The sequence below is a fragment of the Mytilus galloprovincialis genome, chromosome 3 (assembly GCF_965363235.1).
Source record: "Mytilus galloprovincialis chromosome 3, xbMytGall1.hap1.1, whole genome shotgun sequence".
Lineage (NCBI taxonomy): Eukaryota > Metazoa > Mollusca > Bivalvia > Mytilida > Mytilidae > Mytilus > Mytilus galloprovincialis.
Window position 1 is genome coordinate 30029786 of NC_134840.1, and position 23249 is coordinate 30053034.

The following is a 23249-nucleotide window of genomic DNA, read 5'->3' on the forward strand; positions in this document are numbered from 1 at the left end:
CATATTTAACCCCGCCACATTTTTGCGCCTGTCCAAAGTCGGGAACCTCTGGCTTTTTTTAGTCTTGTTTGATTTTTGATTTTAGTTCATTTATATGTTTAGGAGTTTAATATGACGTCCATTATCACTGAACAGTGCACATTTTTGTTTAGGGGCCAACTGAAGCACGCCTCCGGGTGCGGTCTTTTCTCGTTGTGTTGATAACCCATTGATGGCCTTCGGCTGTTTACTGCTCTTTGTCGGGTTGTTGTCTCTTTGACACATTCCCCATTTCTATGCTTAATTTTATGAACAAAAGACAACAACTGAACCGCAGGATCCTGACTTGGGACAGGCACATACAACATGTAGCGGAGTTAAACAGTTGTGTCATGTGTCCTGTTGTTTGTTTGTCTTTTTCATTTTTAGCCAGGGCGTTGTCAGTTTGTTTTAGATTTATGAGTTTGACCGTCCCTTTGGTATCTTTCGTCCCTCTTTTGTGTAGGCGCGACCAACCCTACCTTAACTTGATACAGTGGTGTAACAGTACAACATTAGAACAATTATAAAATCAGTTAAAAAAAGCTTAATTCATCAGATCGATTCAAAGTAGCTGACAAACATTGAACAAGAAAAAAAAATACCGGACTAGGCAAGAATTTATGCATCAGAAAAGATAATAAAAACACTCAGTAGCAAAACTATTTATGTACAAAACAGTAAACGAAAACCAATATGAAAGACAACGACCAACGACAAACACTGAATTACAGACTCCTGATTTAGGACAGGCACATTCGGAATATTGCGGAGTTTTAACATGTTAGCTAGCCCCTAATCTGAGACAGTGACGTAACAGCATGACATACGAACAGACAGTTGACATTACTCGAAAAAGGTTTTAATCATCAGATTTACCTAAATAGATATAGGAAGATGTGGTATGAGTGTCAATGAGACAACTCTCCATCCAAAAAAACAATTTATAAAAGGAAACCATTAAAGCATTATTTAGAATTTTTTCACATGTCTGTCCCAAGTCAGTAAGATCGTCAGTTGTTAGAAAGATTTATTGATGCAGATGCAGATTCAGACTCCATATTTTATTAAAGTCCCACCACATACAATAACATATATTTACACAATAAAATATTCATACAGGTACATAAAACATACATGTATAACAACAAACTTTAAATTCACATTGTATGTGCCAATCTTAAAAGATTTAAGAGAGACTGTACAATCAATACAATTAACAAACAATTAGATATTGTACATATTATATATATTATATATTTGCTTATGAATATCATTAAAATACAGCATAATCAATTACATAAAAAAAAACATTTCTTCTGATTAAAATGCTATAGCAGGTTCTGGCGACACTTTCAAAAACTTTATCATTATTGAATAAAAAAATTAACTTTTCATTATCTGATAAAATGTTAAAATCCACAATGCATCAATTTATTAAAAAAAAAAAATTATTTTCATCAGTTAATGTTATTTTTTTATTGAGTGTGTAATTACAGAGTCTTTATTGTTTTGTTAAATCAATTCGCAAGTTTTATGTACTCATGATGATTTAGAGCTTGACATATAAACACCTGCATATTGTTCGAGACTGTATGTTGTCCTCTAGTTGTATGTTGGTTGTTTTGATGTATAACCATATTTGCACTAAAGGTAATTTTGGTATTTTCTGTCTCTCATAAATTCCTTATTTAGGTTACTCACAGTGTAGATACTATTCTGTACGCAATCCGGAAGTCGCGATTTTCGAAGCGAGAACTTTTTGGATCACATTTTAAATTTGATGGGTATACTGAATTAAACAGTAAGTTGATCATCTGTACATTGCTTAATGAATAATTCAGCCGACATTGATATTCTCAAATGGTTAAGAATTAAATTCCGCACATTCATTATTCGTATCTTTGCCTTAATCAAGAGATTTTCAAGTGCATCACTAAGAAAAATCAGTCGGCGAACCTAAAAACAATCTTTTTACCCTCTTAGTGTACAAATTAACGTAAAAACCAGACTTAATTAACTAAATGAAGTATATTTCAAGTGATGGTAAAAGTTTCAACCAGATCTTTGAAGCCAGAAATAAGAAAATTACACTCGTTTGAATTTCTCACTGTACGATCAGTCTCGCTTGTATATTTTAAAACTGTATGATCAGTCTTTATGTCACTGTATTCTAGTGGTGATTTCAAAGTTATTTACGATACATTAGAAGGTGGCATTTTTCTAAATAACACAAATATATTTCAATACATTCACATCCTAAAAACTTATGAAACATTTTTTAGCTTGATAGGGTGTACTCGACTTACTACATTAAGTATAAGGATGTTTAAATGTTGCTAAAATAAGAGGAAGGTTTGATGTATACTAGTATATTATACGTTTTAGAAATGTCCTCCATTATACTTAAAATTGTACAAACACACAGATTTAGTTGTTATATAAAATGCATGTATTTACACACATTCGAGGCCGTACTGTAGCCTATATAATTGATCACAGTTCCTTCACTTTGTTTAAGATGTAGAGCTGTCTCTTTGACACCCAATTGTACACCACTCTGTCAAGCGGGGGGTTATAGTGATAAAGAAGTCGTCTTTCCGTTCGTCCGTTGGACCGGTACAATATGTTTCGCCGGTTTTGCAAGCGCATCTCCTCATAAACCGCTTAATATACATTGGGGGTTTCCGGCCATTTTTAAATGGAGAGGGGGTCCAATCCAGGAGAAAAGGGGATTCCGAATATATGTTCCCATACAAATGCATTGATAGTTAAAAAAGGGTTTCAAACTGCCGGATCCCCTTTTTTGAATCCGTCACTGATATAACTATTAATTAATCTTATTCGTAATCCTTATCATAAATGGTCCGAGACCACAATTATTTCGTAGTGCATTTCTTTTAGAACATAAATGAAATAAAAAAAAATCCCACCTGCGCATTCTCAAAATCATAGAAAACTTCATCGGCTCTAACTCAAAACATGGACAATTTTACGTTAAGGGCGTCTTGAAATCTTTTGACAGATTCCGAAGTGCTAATTTTTAACCTTTTTCAGCTGGACCAAATCACTACTTTCCTTTAAAATTCTGGACCCAATTTTTTTTACAGTGTAACTTCACCCCCTTTTTGCAATTTGAGGCATTAAACAGGAGAAATAAATTTGGAAGGGGTATAAAAATAAATGGCAAGTAACCCACTGTCAACACTAGGGACTTTATTCGAAAATCAAGGGACGACAACTGTGGTCTCGGACCAAATGATAATGACTGTATTGCGCACCGTCTATTTCGAATTTTAGTAAAAACTTTTATGGGGTTACTTTATATAAGATACGGACTTGAACATTGCATTATATGGGGGCACCCATCAGGTATTTCCAACACCTCCTAAACCAATCATTAAAGTTTTCTGAAATTGCTCCATTTTTACTCGATAAATGCATTATGGACCTTCTATTTCTGTAAACTTACCAAAACTATATCACATGAATTACCCCCCTCCGCAAAGTTGTCTTTATCCATTTTTTGTTATTTTAAAAGAGACAAGCTTGATTTATGTTATCATCAATTGGTCAACGGCGGACGGTGTAAATAACGATACACTATTACAAAGTCCACACGCGAATCATGTATTACTTTTTAGGCATTTGATTTTAAATAAGACTGATGGAACAAAAATACAATTATTTTGCCGTCTAAAAAAATCATCAGAAATATATTTGTATTGTCTGATGAAAGTAATTACACGTTATAGTTCCCTTGATAGTTCATAATATCACATATACACGTATATACCTTCAAATTGCTGTTGTTTTTTCTTCAACATCACGACTGGTCATACAGTAAAAAAATCTGAAATCGCTTCTAGAATACAGTCAGTTCTAGACTGATCGTACAGTAATTTATTTTGGGATCCTCAAGGAAAACATATTTTTTATGGGAAATACGAATATTCTACTTAAATACGAAAAGAATACTGAAACAGTATATATTTAACTGTAAACTGATGCAAATATTTGCAATAAAAGATTATTTGCTTTGTACTACGAGAGCAAAATTGTCCATCGATTTCACTTTTTTTCTACCAAGTTGATGTGATGCACACGTATATTTTATATTCTAATGCATGTTTTTGTTACAGTTACTCATATTTATGATGCTATATATACCTTGAAGATGTTCAAAGCACTTTGTAGATATAGGAGTAAACAAATGATGAGAAAAGTTACCGTAGGCAAAACCGTCCTGTTAGCCAGTTTTAAATCATCGCTTCGAAAATCGCGCCTTCCAGATAGCGTACAGAATAGTATCTACACTGTGTTACTAGGCTCAATAATTGTGTTTTAGTTAAAGATTGAAGATTGAAGACTTACGAAAGGAATAAAACTCACTGATGCTTGATATCTTTCAAAAGATGCATGCTAACCCTTATAAGAACCTTGTAATATTTAAAGTTAATGCTAAAAATATATGTAACCCGACTTTAAAGATAATTTTTCTATTTGTTAATTCCTTCTGCTTGAAACTATAAATAAAAGCAACAGTAGTATACCCCTGATCAAAAGTCATAAATCGATTGAGAGAAAACAAATCCGGGTAACAAACTAAAATCGAATGAAACACATCAACTATAAGAAGAGAACAACGGAACAACAGAACACTGAAATGCAACAAAAAAATATAAAATTAAAAGACAATACAACATACATAGAACTAACTTTTAGATAAGAACTGCAATATTCATGAATTGGTACAGGACATTTTAGGAAATAATGTGAGTTGAACCTGGTTTTGTGTTTTGTAAGCGTAAAACCCAAAGGCAATTACACGAAAGTATCAAAATACAATTACACGACGTACAGACATTGACACACTGGAAGATATAAGCAGATGTGGTATGAGTGCCAATGAGACAACTCTCCATCCAAGTCACAATTTGTAAAAAGTAAATCATTATAGGTCAATGTACGGCCTTCAACACCGAACAGCAAGCTATAAATGGCCCCACAAATGACTAACGTAGAATCATTCAAACAGTCAAACCAACGGTCTAATCTATTCCAAAAAGGAGAAACGAGAAACACTTTGTTTGTTCATATAGTGATTAAGATGATAACACAATGTTGACTGCTGTATCCCTATTTTTGACATTTTCCCTATTGTGTCTGTTTGTTTTGTTCACGCATCGTTGTCAATTTAATTGAATTCGATGCGACTGTCATACAAGTGAGAGGTTTAGCTAGCTATAAAACACATTCGATCCACCATTTTCTTAGAAAATACCTGTACCAATTCAGGAATATGACAGTTGTTTTTCATTCATTTGATGTGTTTGAGCTTTTGAATTTACCGTTTGATTAGGGACTTTCCTTTTTGAATTTTCCTCGGAGTTCAGTTTTTATGTGATTTTACTGTTTGTGAGCCACATAAACAAACGACAACAACTGAACAATCGGTTCCTGATTTAGGTCAGATGCAAACAAATGCAGCGGGTCTAACCGTTATTAAAGGCGCCAACCTTCACTCGAAACAGCTGCACAACATTACAACATAGAAAGACACACTATATAAAAATTGCACATTTTATTCAAGGTCTGCATAATGAGTAAATATCTCCCAGTTGGAACGACATTCTAGGTCTTGCGTATCATACCTTGATTCCCTTGAAAGGGAATTGCTGATCAAAAGGACGCTATTAAACAAAGAGTTACAAATGTAGAAGTTAAAATCATCCCTTAGAAATGTTGCGGACATCATCATGAGTTAAATTGTTCGTTATTTTTTATCTGTTTCACAGATGACGACGAGTATGGTCAATCGTCGTTACAACACTCTCGTTCTCCTCTCCTCCGAATGTGACCTATCTTATGAGATTATCACCGGGTTTTTACATGAGAAACAAGACGGATGTCACATGTAGAGCAGGATCTGCTTACCTTGCCGAAGCACCTGAGATGACCCAGGTTTTACTGTTGTTTGTCTTTTTTTTTATGCCATGGCATTGTAAGTGTATTTTCGAATTTAAAGTTTGAATTTGCATTGGTACATTTTGCTCTATCTCACCTTCTAATAAAATACTGTACTAATATTTTCATTATACGATATAAAATCATGCGTTTATCTGAAATAATTAAATTGTTTTGCAAATACCCCAACTGAACATAATATATCTGTTCATTATTTTACAGAAGTTATTTTATGGGTTCTTGTACAAAAAAATATCTCGAACAATTTACGTCATTTGTACGTCTTTAGAATGCAATTATGATAATTACAATAATTATAAACAAACATTTGAAATGACATTGTGTCTTCTCAATTTAGTGACAAAAGCTATTGTTTGAATTAGTATAGACAGAAACATCAAAATAATTTATTTACATTGTCAAATATTCATTTCACTTTTGTTTTTTTGGTCAAATATAATTGCAGACTAACATTTTGTATTTCTAAATAAAAGTTGATTAAAAATACAAAGGAACAACTTTATAATTGTCTCTTAACATTTGAAAATAAAAGAACAGAAGGAAATAATCTGAATGAATTCGTGCACCAGTGGCACGATCTTGCTTACTTATCGTCATAGCTCACACATATAAAAAGGCACTTTTCCGGCAATCTTTACAGAAACCAAGATGGATCTGAAGCTTGTTACTGTTTTATTTGGTCTCCTGTGTTTTGCACAGTCACTCCCGTTCCAGGTAAGTCTTAACATTTATGTTTCCAATGCATTTTTTTCTCAGTTATGAAGGTGGACTGGTATATTTCTTAATAGCATTTTGATGATGATGGACGGCTGCTTAACGTCCAGCGGCGAATTGATATGAATATTCAAGACGAAAACATGCTTATGTTATATGAATATTAATCCTGATTTGTACTAGGTCGACACGCTAATTAGCTGAATTTTAAACATGCTAGTTCACAAGGTAACAGTCCACAGGAAGACATGTCATCTTACCCGGACACACTATTCTGACTCCGAGTCCCTGGTCTTACTTCTTAATGGCGCGTGCTTAGCGGAGAATTCCAATTTGAAAGTCTTTTGGTTTGACCCGGCCGAGGTAAGAATCCATAACTAATAGCATTTTGAAGTATTTGTTTAAAATAACCAAATTCATCCTGAAGATTTGAAATAAAAAATATCATGATATTTAGAATACAATTTTATTTGAAAGGGGCATTAGCTGTCAAATTTATGATCACCGATTTAACTAAAATTCTTAAATATGTTGTATAACCTAATGAATCATATATCCTAATTATAAAAGTCTAAAACAAGCAATTTACAATGCATGTACTCGATAGTATCACTATTTTATGTGTATTTTTCATATATATATATATTAGACTGTTGGATTTCCTGTTTCAATGTTTTTACACAAGTCATTTTGAGGACCCTTTAATTATAGCTTGCAGTTCAGTGTGAGCAAAGGCTCCGTGTTGAAGTACTTATACCTATAATGGTTTTTCATTTACAAATTGTGACTTGGATGGAGAGTTGTCTCATTGGCACTCATACCACATCTTTCTTATATCCATATAATTTATGCGTAACCTATCTCTCGCGTAAAGGTTAACTCAAGAGTCACATGAATACGGGTTTAATTGACAATCATACCGCATCTTTTTTATGCCCCACCTACGATAGTAGAGGGGCATTATTTTTTCTGGTCTGTGCCTCCGTTCGTTCGTCCGTTCGTCCGTCCGTTCGTCCGTTCGTCCGTCCGTCTGTGCGCCCGTTCGCTTCAGGTTAAAGTTTTTGGTCAAGGTAGTGTTTGATGAAGTTAAAGTCCAATCAACTTGAAACTTAGTACACATGTTCCCTATGCTATGATCTTTCTAATTCTAATTCCAAATTAAAGTTTTGACCCCAATTTCACGGTCCACTGAACATAGAAAATGATAGTGCGAGTGGGGCATCTGTGTACTATGGACACATTCTTGTTTTTGCATCAATGAGGTCGAATCATCCAATTTCAGGTGTTATATTATATAATATATACAAAGAAAATTGTCAAACTAAATTTTTAACAATAATTTTTTAATAAATTTAAATTCAGGAGAACCAAGTATTAAAGTGTTTTAAAAATTGAAGTTACCAATATTGATGGCATTTCAATCCGAATATTAGATCGTATACTCTTAAATGCAAAGTTTTATTAGAAGAAAGTTATTTGTTATTTTAGTGATGGAATGAAGTAAAATTTAATCTTTTATATTTTTAAATAAAGGAACGTGGAGATATAGATGACAGAAGAGAACTAGAAGAAATCTTTAAAGAGCTTAAATATCTAAGAGGTAGTGTAAAAATTCAGTAATCACATGCTAAATTCTGCAAGTACATTTGTTAAAAATCAAAAATGCAATTCATATAAGAACTCTATTTGCTTCCAAAATTGTACCACTTTGTCAACGCAGTTTCATTGACAAACATGGCCTAGAATGATTAAAATTGAGAATGGAAATGGGGAATGTGTCAAAGAGACAACAACCCGATTAAAGATCAGAAAACAGCTGTAGGCAACCAATGGGCCTTCAATACATTGAAAAAAATCCCACACACGGAGGCGTTCTTCAGCTGACCCCTCAACAAAAATGTGTACTAGTTCAGAGATAAATGACGGCATACTAAACTCCAAATATGTAAAAGAAACTAATATAAAAAATTATACAAGACTAATAAAGAACGGAGGCTCCTGAATTGGGACAGGCGCAAAATTACGGCGGAGTTATACTTGTTTTATAAGATTTCAACCCTCCCTATACCTCTAACCAATGTAGAAAAACAAACACACGGCAATTAAGACTTGCCTCATTGGCAATTATGCCACATGTTCTTTTTTATATTAACACCACAATGGTCATATATGGAGGGTGTAGCATTTTCTGTCATTATCTAAACAGCCCCTCAACCTGACGTGTGCTAGATAAAGGCAATATAAGTATAACGCTGTTCAAAAGTAATAAATTCCTCTATATTATTAATGGCAGATCTCTGATAACTGAAATAACATTTTAGAAAAAAACCACCACCAGGAACGCACAGTCAAATTTTAGAAGATTTGTTATCCTTCATGTCAGTGCTAATTCAAAGTACTACCGAACATATGATACCTTATGTCTACCGGCAGCGGTAGCACCAATGTGCTGTAAAAATGGAAACTATAGATTTGATACGTCCGATGCAGTTTTCTGGATTTACTGTCACCAGGAACACTCACAACAGATTATTTGAAAGGCTTGCTATAGATCATGTATTTACCGAAGTACTAATTACTTTGATGATGAGCCCTCGGGGACTGATACACAAATTTATTGATAACTAAATAAAAAGATAAATATGATTTTTTAAAGGAAAACCAAGACCAACTGGATTGCCTAAAGAAGACGATAGTAAAGGTACATATTAATGATATAAAAATTTGGAGATGGGGTGTGATTGCGAATGAGAAAACTGTCTATCCAATTTTAACTGAAGTCGATGAAAGCAATTATAATGCATATTAAAATCACGTCATAGATGTCAGGATTGCAATTTTCTACGTCAAACCACGCGCGTTTCGTTTACAAAAAATTCGAAAAGATCAAATAAAGTACGAAGTTAAATCCAATTAACGACTCAAAATTAAAAATTACAAAGTTTGTTATCATATTTGCTTTATGGACCTTCAAAAAGAGAACATTAAATTCCGTTCTTTTAGTGTCCTAATGTGAAATTTCTTAACCGGATATTTGATCATAAGAAACTGTTTAATTACTTGTTTAAAAAGATGTAATTTGTGGTTTTATCAAATGACACAATATCAATTAACCATTATTCAAAAAACATAAATGATTTTAATACAAGTATGATACACTGTTGACCATTCCTTTGATTACCATATGTTTTAGCAGGAAAACCAAAACCAACTGGTTTGCCAAAGGATGAGGACGAAAGTGAAGGTATATAGTGTTTTAATCAAATGTGTTTGTATTTGAAAATGGGCGCTAAAAATGAGTTACATTCCAAGTGTGTCTATTCATAGTATTGATCGGGGTCAATGGTTAAGAAGAATTATCTGTAAGGAAAAGCATTTTAAAACATTTGTACTGAATTTTCATGTTTCTTTGGGTTTCCTATAAAAACAAAATGTTTAGTCATTGAATGCATGTGCTATCTAGCTTTTGTACCTATCTAGAGCTAATATAGTGGTTAGATAATGTATCATATTGGCGACACTATGATCCCTAGTTTTTGGTGGGGTTCGTGTTGTTTATTCTTTAGTTTTCGATGTTGTGTCATGTGTACTATTGTTTGTCTGTTTGTCTTTTTTTCCATTTTTAGCCATGGCGTTGTCAGTTTATTTTAGATTTATGAGTTTGACTGTCCCTTTGGTATCTTTTGTCCCTCTTTTAAAAGTGTGTTTAGTGTAAAATGAGATTTCTTGTTTCTTAAATATCCACTCGAAAGACACAAAAAATAACACAATAACCGAACAATTATGGCCCGACTATTTCGACACTAAATGATCTTTATCTACAGTTGTAACAATCATGGAATGAATTTAAAACAAGATCGGGCCAAGGGAAGACAAACTAACAACTAGGTAGTTGATTTTCTTAAAATTTTTATGATTTTTTTGTGTTACACATTATTTGTACATAACCTTTTTAACTTTGCAAATGTAGCTATTTCTAATTTTGAATGTTAATCTTTTTACTGTATATGTGGAATATTTATTCTTTAATCAAACGAAAGTCCTTTATATTCTTATACTTTTTTGAAACACGTTCTTTCAGTTTTACCTATTAAACATGAAATGTTTTACATTGTCATATCAGGGCCTTTTATAGCTGACTATGCATTATGGGCATTGCTCATTGTTGAAGGCTGTACGGTGACCTATAGTTGTTAATGTTTATGTCATTTTGGTCTCTTGTGGACAGTTGTCTCATTGGCAATCATACCACATCTTCTTTTTTATATAATGTAGCTTTTACTAATTTTGAATGTCTCTACTATTTCTTACAAATGACTTACTGGTCATGTAATAAAACAATAAATAATTTTTGTTGTTGAATCATATTATAGATTCTGTTTTATATATTCATTCTAACAAAACACTTTCCTTAGATGTAATTTTCGGTTCTTATATTTTTGTATAGCAAACAAAAGACCACCACCAAAAGAGAGAAAACTCGGAAAAGGCGGAAAAGATAATGTAGATGATGATGATAAATGTAAGATTTAAAATCATTGATAAATCTTTCTAAAAAATATTTGATTCAAAAATATTAATAGAGGTGATACACACATGAGAATTTTTCTTTTTAAATTCACAATTTTTATCTTTTGAATTTTCTTTTTCTGTAGAACGTTTTGCAGAATTTGCAACATCATCTCTCTTTCATTAAGTTTGTTTTATTGATGCAGATGACTTTCTTTAATTACAATGTGTTCTTGTCAAATATATTAGGTCATGAATCTTTTGGTTATCCTTTAGAAATCTTTTTTAATTGTTGAATATCTATGCAGTCTTTTCATGACATTCAATAAGTGCAATATCTGTTTTAACTATGCATCACAATAGACTACTAGTTTATTATGTTAGCTACAGATTTTATTCCGTATCCTATTCTAGTTCCCAAGGTGCTTTTTAAATAATAAAAGGCACTGTTTTATGATTTTCAATTTAGCTAGGAAATTTTAGCAGAATATTTTGATGCAATAGATTAATAAAATCCCTACATAGATATAAGACGATGTAGTATGAGTACCAATGAGACAACTCTCCATCCAAGTCACAATTTATAAAAGTAAACCATTATAGAACAAAGTACGGTCTTCAACATGGAGCCTTGGCTCACACCGAACATCCAGCTTTAAAGAGCCCAAACATTACAAGTGTAAAACCATTCAAACGGGAAAACCAACGGTCTAATCTATATAAAAACTAGAAACGAGAACCACATCAACAAACGACAACTACTGAACATCAGATTCCTGACTTAGGACATGTGCAATAGCCACGGGTTTAAATGTTTGAATTGTACCAAACCTTCACCATTATCTGAAACAATAGTGTAACATCACAACATAGAAAGACACATTATCAAATATCAATTGAAATTGCTTAACTCAATCAAAAGACATATTAACACAAGTGGACATACACTGAAAGAATAAATTTGTGTCAAAACGTATTGGATTTTTAAATTCAGTTAGACGTTTCAATTAAATGAGTTAGTTTTTCTTGCGTTATTGAAAAAACAAATTATGCTGCCATGCGGAGAGTCGCCAAACACTGATCATTTCACTGGCACTGGTAAAGAATTTTGAGTGAAACAAAGAAATCAAAATACCTAAAAGAAGCAAAGCCTAAACAAATACATTGGTATCTAAATAAAAATAAAATCTGTTTTAGCTGGAAAACCAAAACCGACTGGATTGCCAAAAGGAGAAGGCAAAAAAGACGAAAGCGAAGGTACATATTAGAACACATTTATATATCTGCAGGTAAATTGACCGTGAACAGTTTTTTGTGTCTGTCCAAACTTTTTTAACGTGGTAAGTAGTCTTGCACAATTGTGTTTGATAATATTGTGATTTTGATTTTCTAACAAAAATCGATTGTATACAGTCATTACTGTTATGTCCAGTTCTAAAGCCTCTGAATCCATTTAGAGCTTACAGATAGTATTAAGCTGGTTAACATATTTTTACTTCTATAAATGTTTTAATAGAAATCAGTTGATATTAATGACGTTGTTTTTCTATAATAAGTTCCTTGTTTAATAAACGACCACCTGAAACAAGACAAACTGAAAATTTCGACCCAATTATTTTGAAATTTATAAATATTCGTCCATAATTGTAACAGTGATGTGATGAACTTAACCCCCCCCGCCAAAGAATGCAACAAAATACAACAACATATTTTTCACTTTTTCCTTTCCTTTATAGTCTTATGTTTTGTGTTACACGTCGTTAGAGTTAACTTTTAAAATTTGGCAGATGTAGCAATTTCTAGTTCATAATGTTAAATATTCTGTTTTATAATTTATGATAACGGTAAACGTTTCTAAGATGTTATTTACTATTTGTATATGTTTATTTACAGAAAAGAAAAGACCCCCACCAAAGGAGAGACGATTCGGAAGAGGCGGAAAAGATAGTTCTGATAATGATGACAAAAGTAAGATTTCGAGGTATTTTTTTAACGTATGGAAATGGAAAACATTACATAATATCACAGAGGAATGTTTCTTTCCTATTTGCAAATTTGACCATTTGAATTTTCTTCTTCTGTAGTACGTGGTGGTGAGTTTGTCCATCAACTTGATATACAACATTATGACGGTCTTACTAAGATTATTTCATAGGCGAATAATTCCAATTGAAGTGAAATGTGTTTTCGTGTAAAATGTTAATGTCATGAATTGTTTTGCCGTTCATTATTGTTTTTGTTCAATAATAATGCAGATTATTGATTCAGTAGTCTCATGACTGTGAACTAGTCTTTCTTCGATGTCACAATAGACAATATAACATTTGCTACATTTTATTTTTCGGTATGATCCTAGTGTCTCAATGTTGTCAAACTAACGTTTTCTTTAACGGATAATAATTTCTAATCTAGTAACAATATTTATTAGCTTTTGGAAGTTATATTCACATATTCTAGAGACTTTTGACAATTGACAGTTAGTCATTTCAGGTACACATTCAATCAATCCATGTAGCCATTTTTAAATCATAACCGTTGCTTTATAGATATCTCGTTTGCTTATTTTTTGTTATTTGGTTGTAGTTCCTTTGGTAAACACCACATCTTTGATTTATAATAATTATATTATTTCATATTAAATAGTGAAGATATGCATATGCATTATATTGCTTACCTACTTGCTTTTCCTATAATTTAATTATAAAACCTATCCAAAAACATTTATATCAGGATACAAAATTAATGTAATCTGTTTTAGCTGGAAAACCAAAACCAACTGGATTGCCAAAAGGAGAGGGTGACAAAGACGAAAGTGAAGGTACATATTAAAATAAACAAATATGTCTGTAGATGAAATTGACATTTGGTAGTAAATTACTTTCAAATATGTCTCTTCAAATTTTTGAATTTGGAAATTTTGTTTTTTACAATTGCATTTTATATTAATTCCATGCCAGTTTCTTTTAAAATAGATTCTGAAGAGTCATTATTTTATTTTGAGTTATTTAGTCTTTTGACCTCGGGTTATCATTTGTTTATCTCTAGAAATATGTTTATGTAAATGGATTGATGAATCAGTGACGTATTTTATCATTTTCTTTTTCGTTAACTAAAACATGAAATTCCACAAACAATAACAATAAATTACATGCAATAGTTCCGAACAAAATGATGTATGTCCATAGTTGTAACATTTACACTAGTTTTGATTAATACATTAATTAAAAGTTATGTCTGGTCATGTTATATAATAAATAATATTTGCTATTGAATCATATGATATATTTTGCTGTAGATTTTATTGTAACGGAAGACGTTTATTTAAATGTATTTTTCATTTTGTATGTTAATATACAGGAAAGAAAAGGCCCCCACCAAAAGAGAGACGACTCGGAAAAGGCGGTGAAGATAGTTATGATGATGACAAAAGTAAGATTTGAATGCATTGCTATTCGAATGCTATTCTTTTTTCTAACCTTTGTAAATCAAACATTTTAACAAGACTGCATAACTGAACAATGAAGTGATTCTTTATTATTTAAAATTTTGATAATATGAATTTCATTCACTTTAACATTTTCTGCAGCATCTATCAATCAATACTACCTACAACATAATTTATGTCCCATTAAGTTTGTTCAAATGACGAATAAATTTGAAAGCTACATCAATTGTGTATTCTTGTTAAATGTTAATCACTGGTGTTAAACTGATCACCGTAACTGCAGTAACTGTGATCCCAAAACGGCGGAGCCCAAAACAGGTTAAATAATCTGTTTGTAACTTCTCCGTGTACACGCATTGTTTTAAAGAATTACTCAGCCGCTAGGTTGATATGTACGGTATTGTTGTATATGTGTGTTCTTAATATCAAATGTTACCTTGTCACCGAAATAATAGCCGTTGAAAATTTACGGAAGATCATCGTAACTCCAAGAATTTTGTTTGTTATGATAGTGGTAACTTGATTATTAGATAGTCGTAACTTGTACATGATCATAGTAACTTGTCAGTGATGATCGTTACTTTCTTTATATGCTGATGGGCAACTATACATAAATCGTGTTTGAATGTTTGATAACTAGTGAATAATTTACTAATTTTCTTTTTGCTTTGTAGATATACTAGGGTCGAACTATCTCCTGTTACAATTTAATGAAATTTCAAACTATAATTATAATAAAGTATAGTTTTAACATTAGGATGCATTATATTCTTAATATCGTTGACATGTGGTTGTCCCGAACAGTATACCAATACTTGTATAAATGATCATGAAAAATTGCAAACTTACCTTATGTTGAAAAAATATTTCGATCACGAATGTTGTTTACGCGTTTGTTGTTTTCTTTACACAACATTTATTATAAGCGAATATTCGGTTAGCAGGGGTTTCTGACAAAATCAGTTACTATGATCATAGACATATTTTATACAATTACGATTGTCTTTTTTAGTTATTTGTCCACAAGTTAAGACTATCTTCTTTCGGAGTTACGATGATCTTCCGTAAATTTTCAATGTCCAGTATTTCAGTAACAAGGTCACATATGATATTAAGAACACACACATAAAACAATACAGTACATATCAACCTATCGACTGAGTAATTCTTTAAAACAATGCGTGTACACAGAGAAATTACAAAAAGACGATTTTACCTATTTTGGCATCCGCCATGTTGGGATCACCGTAACTGCAGTTACGGTTGTCAGTTTAACACCAGTAGTTAATGTCGTGACCTTTTTGGACGTTCATTATGAGTCTCTTTTTATTAACAATGTTGATAATTGTTGCAGTATTCTCACGACTATGAACTATTCTTACTTCGAATTGTTGTTGTAAAAAGACAAATTGATATGTCTATTGATTATTTTTGAATATGCCATTCTGGTTAGGAAGGTGCTAAAACTAGTCTGTACCTTTTACAAAACAAAATTTGAATTTGAGCAAGGAAACTATAGCCAACCGTTTGGAGGCAAGATATTTGCAAAACAACCTAAAGTTAAGAGATGTCCAAATAAGTTATATATTTGAATTCTTTACAAGCGTTTCATTATATAAGGTAAAAGTAACCTTCAAATGCGGCAATGTGCCAAAATGTTTTTTCTATTGGTATTTGTGGAAAAAAAATTCTGTAAAATAAAGAATTCATAACTTATATTTGTAAGATAGTCTTTTGAATGATACTGTCTTTGTTTTAACCTTTGTGAGCTTCGGAAATTCTTTTTAGTTGAGATTTCGACTACGTCGCATAGTCCTAATAATTGACGTTATTGGGGTTCCAGTTGGGGTACACAAATCTTCATACATATCCCGGCTGTTTCCAGGATATATACTGACAACTCTCATATTGTGTAATTATCCACTCACGAACAAAGTTGTAATCCATATTGTTATGATGTAACCTATGCAAATACATATCAATAACTGAATAATAATTAAATTTGTATTTCAAAGAAAAACCAAGACCATCTGGGCTGCCAAAGGAAGACAAAAGCGAAGGTACACACTCACTAATCATACAAAAATACAAATATATCATGCATTTTTAGTTAAAAGGTTGTAGTTTTCATTTGATGATAATTTGTTCTTTTTAAGGGGCACCAATTTGACTCAAGTCCTCATATTTGATTGATAACATACTAAAACATATGTTCAAAATACTTAAAAAAGTCTGAACAGTTAACACTGTATGTACTCAATAATATATTTCAGAATTTCGTGTGTATTGTAGTCTAGACGCCATCTAATTAACTTTCGAGATGACCATCGGAGACTGCCGATTGTCACATAACCCGATATAAACATAAACATAGAAATAAAAAAAAATAGCAACCTCGTGCAATTGTTTTTTTTTTTTTTTTTTTTAGGTCTGTTTGATTTCATGTTATAGGCTAAAAGAACGGTTCATTATCGTTTTAAATGGAACAGATTATTTTATTGTAGATCGAATCGGCCAATGAAATGGTCTAACTCTGTTTAACTTTAAATGTTGACATTATTTACCTTTTAGTGGCGGACCATGATTTATACATGCGCAATTAGTCTTTAGCTATTGGATTTAATTGAAGGTCACATAAATACGAATTCAGTTAAGTTTCTTTGGTTATTTTGACAAATTAAACCAAATTGGTTGCTAAAAATGAATTATTATTTCATCATTTCTCTTATATTGATGATTGAACAAAATCAGATTCTATTTATTTCATATCTCGTAGCTAGTCTCCCTATAATGTGATAAGTTGTTGAGTGCTTATCGTAAATGAGATAATTTTTGCTGGCTTTATGACTTGTTAAGAAGATTTTTGTGTATGTTAAATGAACATCATTTAACCGTTAAGTTAAGTAAAAACCGAAATTAAAAGAGTATGATACGCTGTTCAACATTCTAACATTCAATGTGAGAGATTTTTTTTTCATCCAATTCGCTTAGATGTTTCACATCATAATCACCATTAAACAAAATAAGTGTTATGTATATCAGCAGGTCTAGTACTTCTGTTTGCTTTAAGAAATTGTAAACATTTTTCATCCATCTTTTTTTATTTACATCAGTGTTAATTTTTTATCATTACCGTAGAGGTAACAAATAGTTACCTATTAATTTATTATTTGCGTAAATCGTATGTTTTGGGAATATTCACATAACCGTTCGGACGTTAATTTTGAAGGCTATATCAATATTAAGTTAAAATAACTTCATAACAAATCAACACCCGAAAATAACACTCATCAAATTTAATAAAGTTAATTCGTGTTTTGTTAAATGATTTGTAAGATTCTATTACTTTGTATTCTTTATTGTAACATAAATGTAATACGTTTATTAGATGTATTTTTTCATCGTCTTGTATTTCTATGTAAAGGAAAAGAAAGACTCCCACCCAAAGAAAGACGAGGCGGAAAAGATAGTAAGTTAATTTTGTATGCATTGGTATGTACAAACTTATCTATGGGGCGAAAATTCTAATAATAATCCCATAATCACACAAGAGAACAATTAAGAAATAATTCATGGCAGCGGTAGATTTGTCTTCATTTAATCATAGGTTGGGCATTTATATTCGATTATTTTACCCGCTAACGTTTGTCATTCGGATGATTGGCTAAAACTATATTATGCTCTGAAAATTAGATATATTCAAAGTGTGATAATTCAAATTCGTTAATGTGATCAATGGTTATCTGCAGCTGTATATAATTCGTCGGGTTCTTTATTAAAAAATGTTTAGAGGTCAATGACAAGAGTTTAGTTAGATTATGAGATATCTAGCCTTTGTTCATTTTTCTTTGAAGATTTTGAGTTTTGTTTGAATTGCTTTATTGTTGGTTGCTTAACTTCCAGTTGTGTTTTACTTAGACATTGTATATTATTGATGACCATACTTCCAACTATACATATCATTCTGTGTCAAGAAGTTGATTTGTGTTTGTCGTACTTTGAGAATAATTTTTTTCAAGAGTTACTACCTGATATTACACGACAAACCACAGTATACTTAACGTCATACCATTGTACGTTCATTATAATAAATCTTTGTCAAAGATGAATACGAATATAATTCAACTGACGGAATCCTAATTCCGTCTCATTTTTGTCGATTGTGAAATCCCCAAATGAGATTTATTTCAGCTGAGAATGACTTTTCGTCGATTCCTCTTCTTTATCATGGTATTGTCTGTTTTAGTTCAAACCACCATTTTTCCCTTAAAATGTCCTGTACCAAGTCAGGAAAATGGCAGTTGTTATCTTATACTAGTAGTTTGTTTCTGTGCATGTTGCATCTTTTTTTTTGTCGCACTTCAGTGTTTTTGTTGTTTTGTTGTTTTCTTCTTATAGTTGATGTGTTTCCATCAGTTTTTATTTGTAACCCGGATTTGTTTTCTCTCAATTGATTTATGACGTTCGAGCAGCGGTATGCTGCTATTGCCATTATTTTGCCGCTCGTTATATATTACATACTTTTATATCAACATCGGCCAGTTATGATTGAATCCGTTATGTTGCTCTTTACATTGCATTTTAAATATTTTTAAAATTCGTCTATTGGTTATGTTTATTCAATTAATCTGTTATTTCTTTTATTTACATTGAAACTAGTAAATTAAATCATGGCATTTTGATGTTTACTTTAATTTAAACAGATCAGTGTCCTGTAACATCTTAATTAAAGGATATGTTTAAGGTAGCACAATACAAAGATTTTTTCACTCCCAATCAGACAACTTTAAACTGATGTAATTCATTTCATCCTTCCTTATCCTTATATTTTATAAATGAGGTACCAAAAGAAAGAAGAAAGATTAATCTTTCAAATTGTGATAATTTCATTGTTACATAATTATTACATAATTAATTATTATGTAATTAGTTGCTATATTGTGATGTCCACACTTGCATGAATTTATCGTCTTTGTTCTTCATATCATCCCAAAATATTTTATAGATTCTTGTACAATACAGCTTGGCCTCCAAAACTGTATCTCAGATTTCCAAAAACATCAATAGAACAAATTTTATACCCATTTGAATTTGGTGGTCTCTTATTAATTGATGTTGTAAACTTCATTGAAGATTTATGAGAGAATGAAATACATTAGGAAAAATCTGAGACACAGTTTTGGAGGTCAAACTGTGTTGTGCAAGAATCTATAAAATATTTTGGGATGCTATGAATAACAAAGAAGCTAAATTCATTAAGTATGGACATCACAATATGGCAACTTATTACATAACAATTAATTATGTAATAATTATGTCATAATGAAATTATCACAATTTGAAAGATTGATCCTTCTTCTTTCTTTTGGTACCTCATTTATAAAATTTAAAGAAAGATGAGTGGAATTACATCAGTTTAAAGGTGTCTGATTGGGGGTGAAAAATCTTTGCATTGTGCTACCTTAAAGATATTGATAAACTGAATTAAATAAATGAGAATTGTTTTTGCATTAAGGTAAACCAAGACCAACTGGATTGCCAAAAGGAAAAGACGGTAAAAACAAGCTAGAAAAAGATGGTAAAGGTATATAATAAAACTTGTCCGTATTAGTGAATGTCCTATCCCTAAACGAACTTTAATTGGGACAAAACATGAATTTTCAATCGTAAAAGAGGCTGAATATACCAAAGAGGTAATCAAACTTATAATTAATGAAAAACTGGCAAACGTCATGAAAGAAAATCGACAAAGATACAGACGACAAACAACATTACAAAAAAATGACTGAGCGACAAAAACCCCACTTAAGACTTAGGGTGTACCCAGGTGCTCCTATGTGATAAGTCGTAAAGTTATATTTTATCCTAAGTTGATTTGAAATAATTAAATATTGTAAGGGTCTCATTATCAGATGTATTTTAATTCAATTACATAAGGGAATGAAAATCAACTTTGTTAATTTGTATGAATAGTCTTACTTGTAAACTTGTGAATGAAGTAATAAAGAAAATGATTAATAAATAAGTGAATATAACTCAATAACAAACTCTTTTACTTTGGTATTATTCAAACTTTTAATGAACATAATTGTTTTATGATTGAAGATGGTGATAAAGGAATGTATTTAAGAACAATAGATGATTTGGTTGCTATAATTGACAAAAATCTATGAATAAATAAACAGGTACGTACAGTTTTCAATAGTAAAATAAATATATTTGAAAATGGTTATAAAAAGGTGAAATTCGAAGAATGAACAATACCAATATGATAGAAATAAAGAAAGAAATAAAGAAAAAATGTACTGACAAATAAATGCATGCTCTCAAAATAAACAGCTTCTGTGTCACAATTTTCTTTCTCGAACTGTATATAATCATATGCGAAGTGTATAATCTATAAAAAGTCAGAAAGAATATTGTATCAAATCATAGCAAGCAGCAAATGGATCTTTATTTTGAATGATATTTGAATAGAAGTTGGTGATTCAGGAAAAAGGTTTGCATTGAGCAATTTAAAAGATTGATAAAACAAAATTGATTTTTGGTGAAGTAATTTGGATATAAAGAAGAGTTAATGAATATTAAATTTTAGCTGAAGTTTAAAAGTAACATATAAAAGTAGCATATGAAACACACTATATTTTGTGCAAACGTACATTGTTTTATTTTTATTAACGTTATCAATCATAAATATATCAATATATCAAAATTAAAGCATTGGTAAAATGCAAAAAAATTTGAACCCCTTTTGAGATAATTGATTGCGGAATATTTTGCATGTTCAATATAACGGCATTTCATAGGAACAACTATCAAAACAATTGCAAAGTAACAGTTTTAATTTTGTGATTTTGCAAAAACATTACGGATGTCTAATGAAGCAAATAACAAATATTTGATATACAAGGACCCTTGAAAGTAGTATCTAAAGTATTCACTATTCAAACAAAAGATAAAGAAGTGGATTAAACAACGGTGCTAGAATGAATAACATGTGGAATATACACGAACTAGTATTTACCTATGAAAAGTATAGCAGTCACAATAAAAATACAGTGTCATGTGGAATCACACGTATCAATTGATAATACATGTTGATCTAAAGTATTTTCATTTGCAAAGCCTTTACGAAGTTGATTTAAAATAACTCGTCAGAACCTATTTAGATTTAAAGAAAATGTAAGTCACAACCAATCCACCAAAAAACACTAACACAGGCTAAAAAGCATGTAAAAAAACAAACAAAACAAAAAACAGAAATGAAAGGTAATGGTAATAATCTTATCATCTTTTACAGATTTGTACCTGAACCAAATGAATAACCGAAATGATTATGGACTTTGAGAACAATACATTTATTAGTAAACTTTAACTTCTGTTATGTTTTTCTTAAACTTTTGTACAGAATAAAGAGTTGCATTTATTTTTCTTGTTTCTGACAAATAATATCATGCATAGTTAAAATCAAAATATCAAACAAATCAATGTTAAAATACTACGGTTGACAAACAGCAACTGCTGAACATTATGTTCCTGGCGTATGACAGGGTCAAGCAGTGACAGCGAGTTAAAACGTTTTTTTAAATAGGTTTATCCACCATTACCTGAAACAATAGTGTAACATCACAACATAAAAAGACACACTATAAAAAAAAAGTAAAATCACAAAAATACTGAACTTAGAGGAAAATCAATTCGGAAAGTCCATAATCACAGGGCAAAATCAAATAACAAAACGCATCAAAAACGATTGGACAAGAACTGTCATATTCCTGACTTGGTACAGGCATTTTCAAATGTAGAAAATGGTGGATTAAACCTGGTTATAAAATATCAAATGAAATGGCTTAAATCAATCTAAAGACATACTAAACAATCAAATAAGCATACACTGAACGAATACATTTGATCTATGATACAATGTATATACAAAATCAATAAAATAAGGCTTGAGATGTTAAACAATATCCGAAAGACAACCATTATCTTGTACACAATACCGCCAAATATATTAATTTACACAGGTAAATACTAATAGTTTTGATGTAAGTTATACAGTAATTGAAAACGGATTTTTTTTTTATAAAATTAATGATTTTGTTGTTCATAGTACGAGAACCGTGAAAATTTAGTCAATATAGAGTTTAATGCTACTGTCATATAAGTGGATGGTTTAACTATCTAGAAAACCAGTACAGGTTTAATCAACCATTTACGACATAGAAATTCCTGTACCAAGTTAGGAATATGACAGTTGTTGTCCATTTGTTTGATGTGTTCGAGCTTTTGTTGAAAGGAAAAAAAGATACATTAGTTAAGGATGTTTGCTGCTCAGTTTGAAAATAAATAACTTTTCATAAAACTAGTATGTATTGTTAGGAAATAAATTGAGGAATCAAAAAAGCAAAAAAAACATAGGGGTCAATGTGTTTGTTTTCGAGATATATGTTCTCTCTTGATTTTTCATAGCTTTATCATTGAGCAGTTAAAGTTCTCAAATACTATTAAAAAATATATAAAATTTTATAAGACTTTTACAAATGATTTATAATTATACATGTAAAAGATTAAT

General features: G+C 31.1%; 1 protein-coding gene across 5 annotated transcripts; it reads left to right on the forward strand.

Moving 5' to 3' along the window:
* Positions 1–6564: 6564 nt before the first annotated feature.
* LOC143067662 (uncharacterized) lies at positions 6565–22100 on the forward strand. 5 transcript variants are annotated; one of them, XM_076241098.1, is made up of 14 exons: positions 6565–6720; positions 8254–8320; positions 9377–9421; positions 9917–9964; positions 11168–11242; positions 12427–12486; positions 13123–13197; positions 13988–14047; positions 14587–14658; positions 16690–16734; positions 18099–18143; positions 20190–20258; positions 20780–20859; positions 21975–22100. In XM_076241098.1, the coding sequence occupies exons 1-13, from the start codon at positions 6655–6657 to the stop codon at positions 20845–20847; spliced, it is 795 nt and encodes a 264-aa protein (XP_076097213.1). In that variant the 5' UTR covers positions 6565–6654; the 3' UTR covers positions 20848–20859; positions 21975–22100. The 5 variants fall into 5 exon arrangements, with proteins under 5 accessions (XP_076097213.1, XP_076097215.1, XP_076097216.1 ...); XM_076241097.1 differs by having other exon boundaries at positions 6566–6720; positions 9914–9964; XM_076241099.1 differs by having other exon boundaries at positions 6566–6720; positions 9914–9964; positions 20190–20252.
* Positions 22101–23249: the final 1149 nt, after the last annotated feature.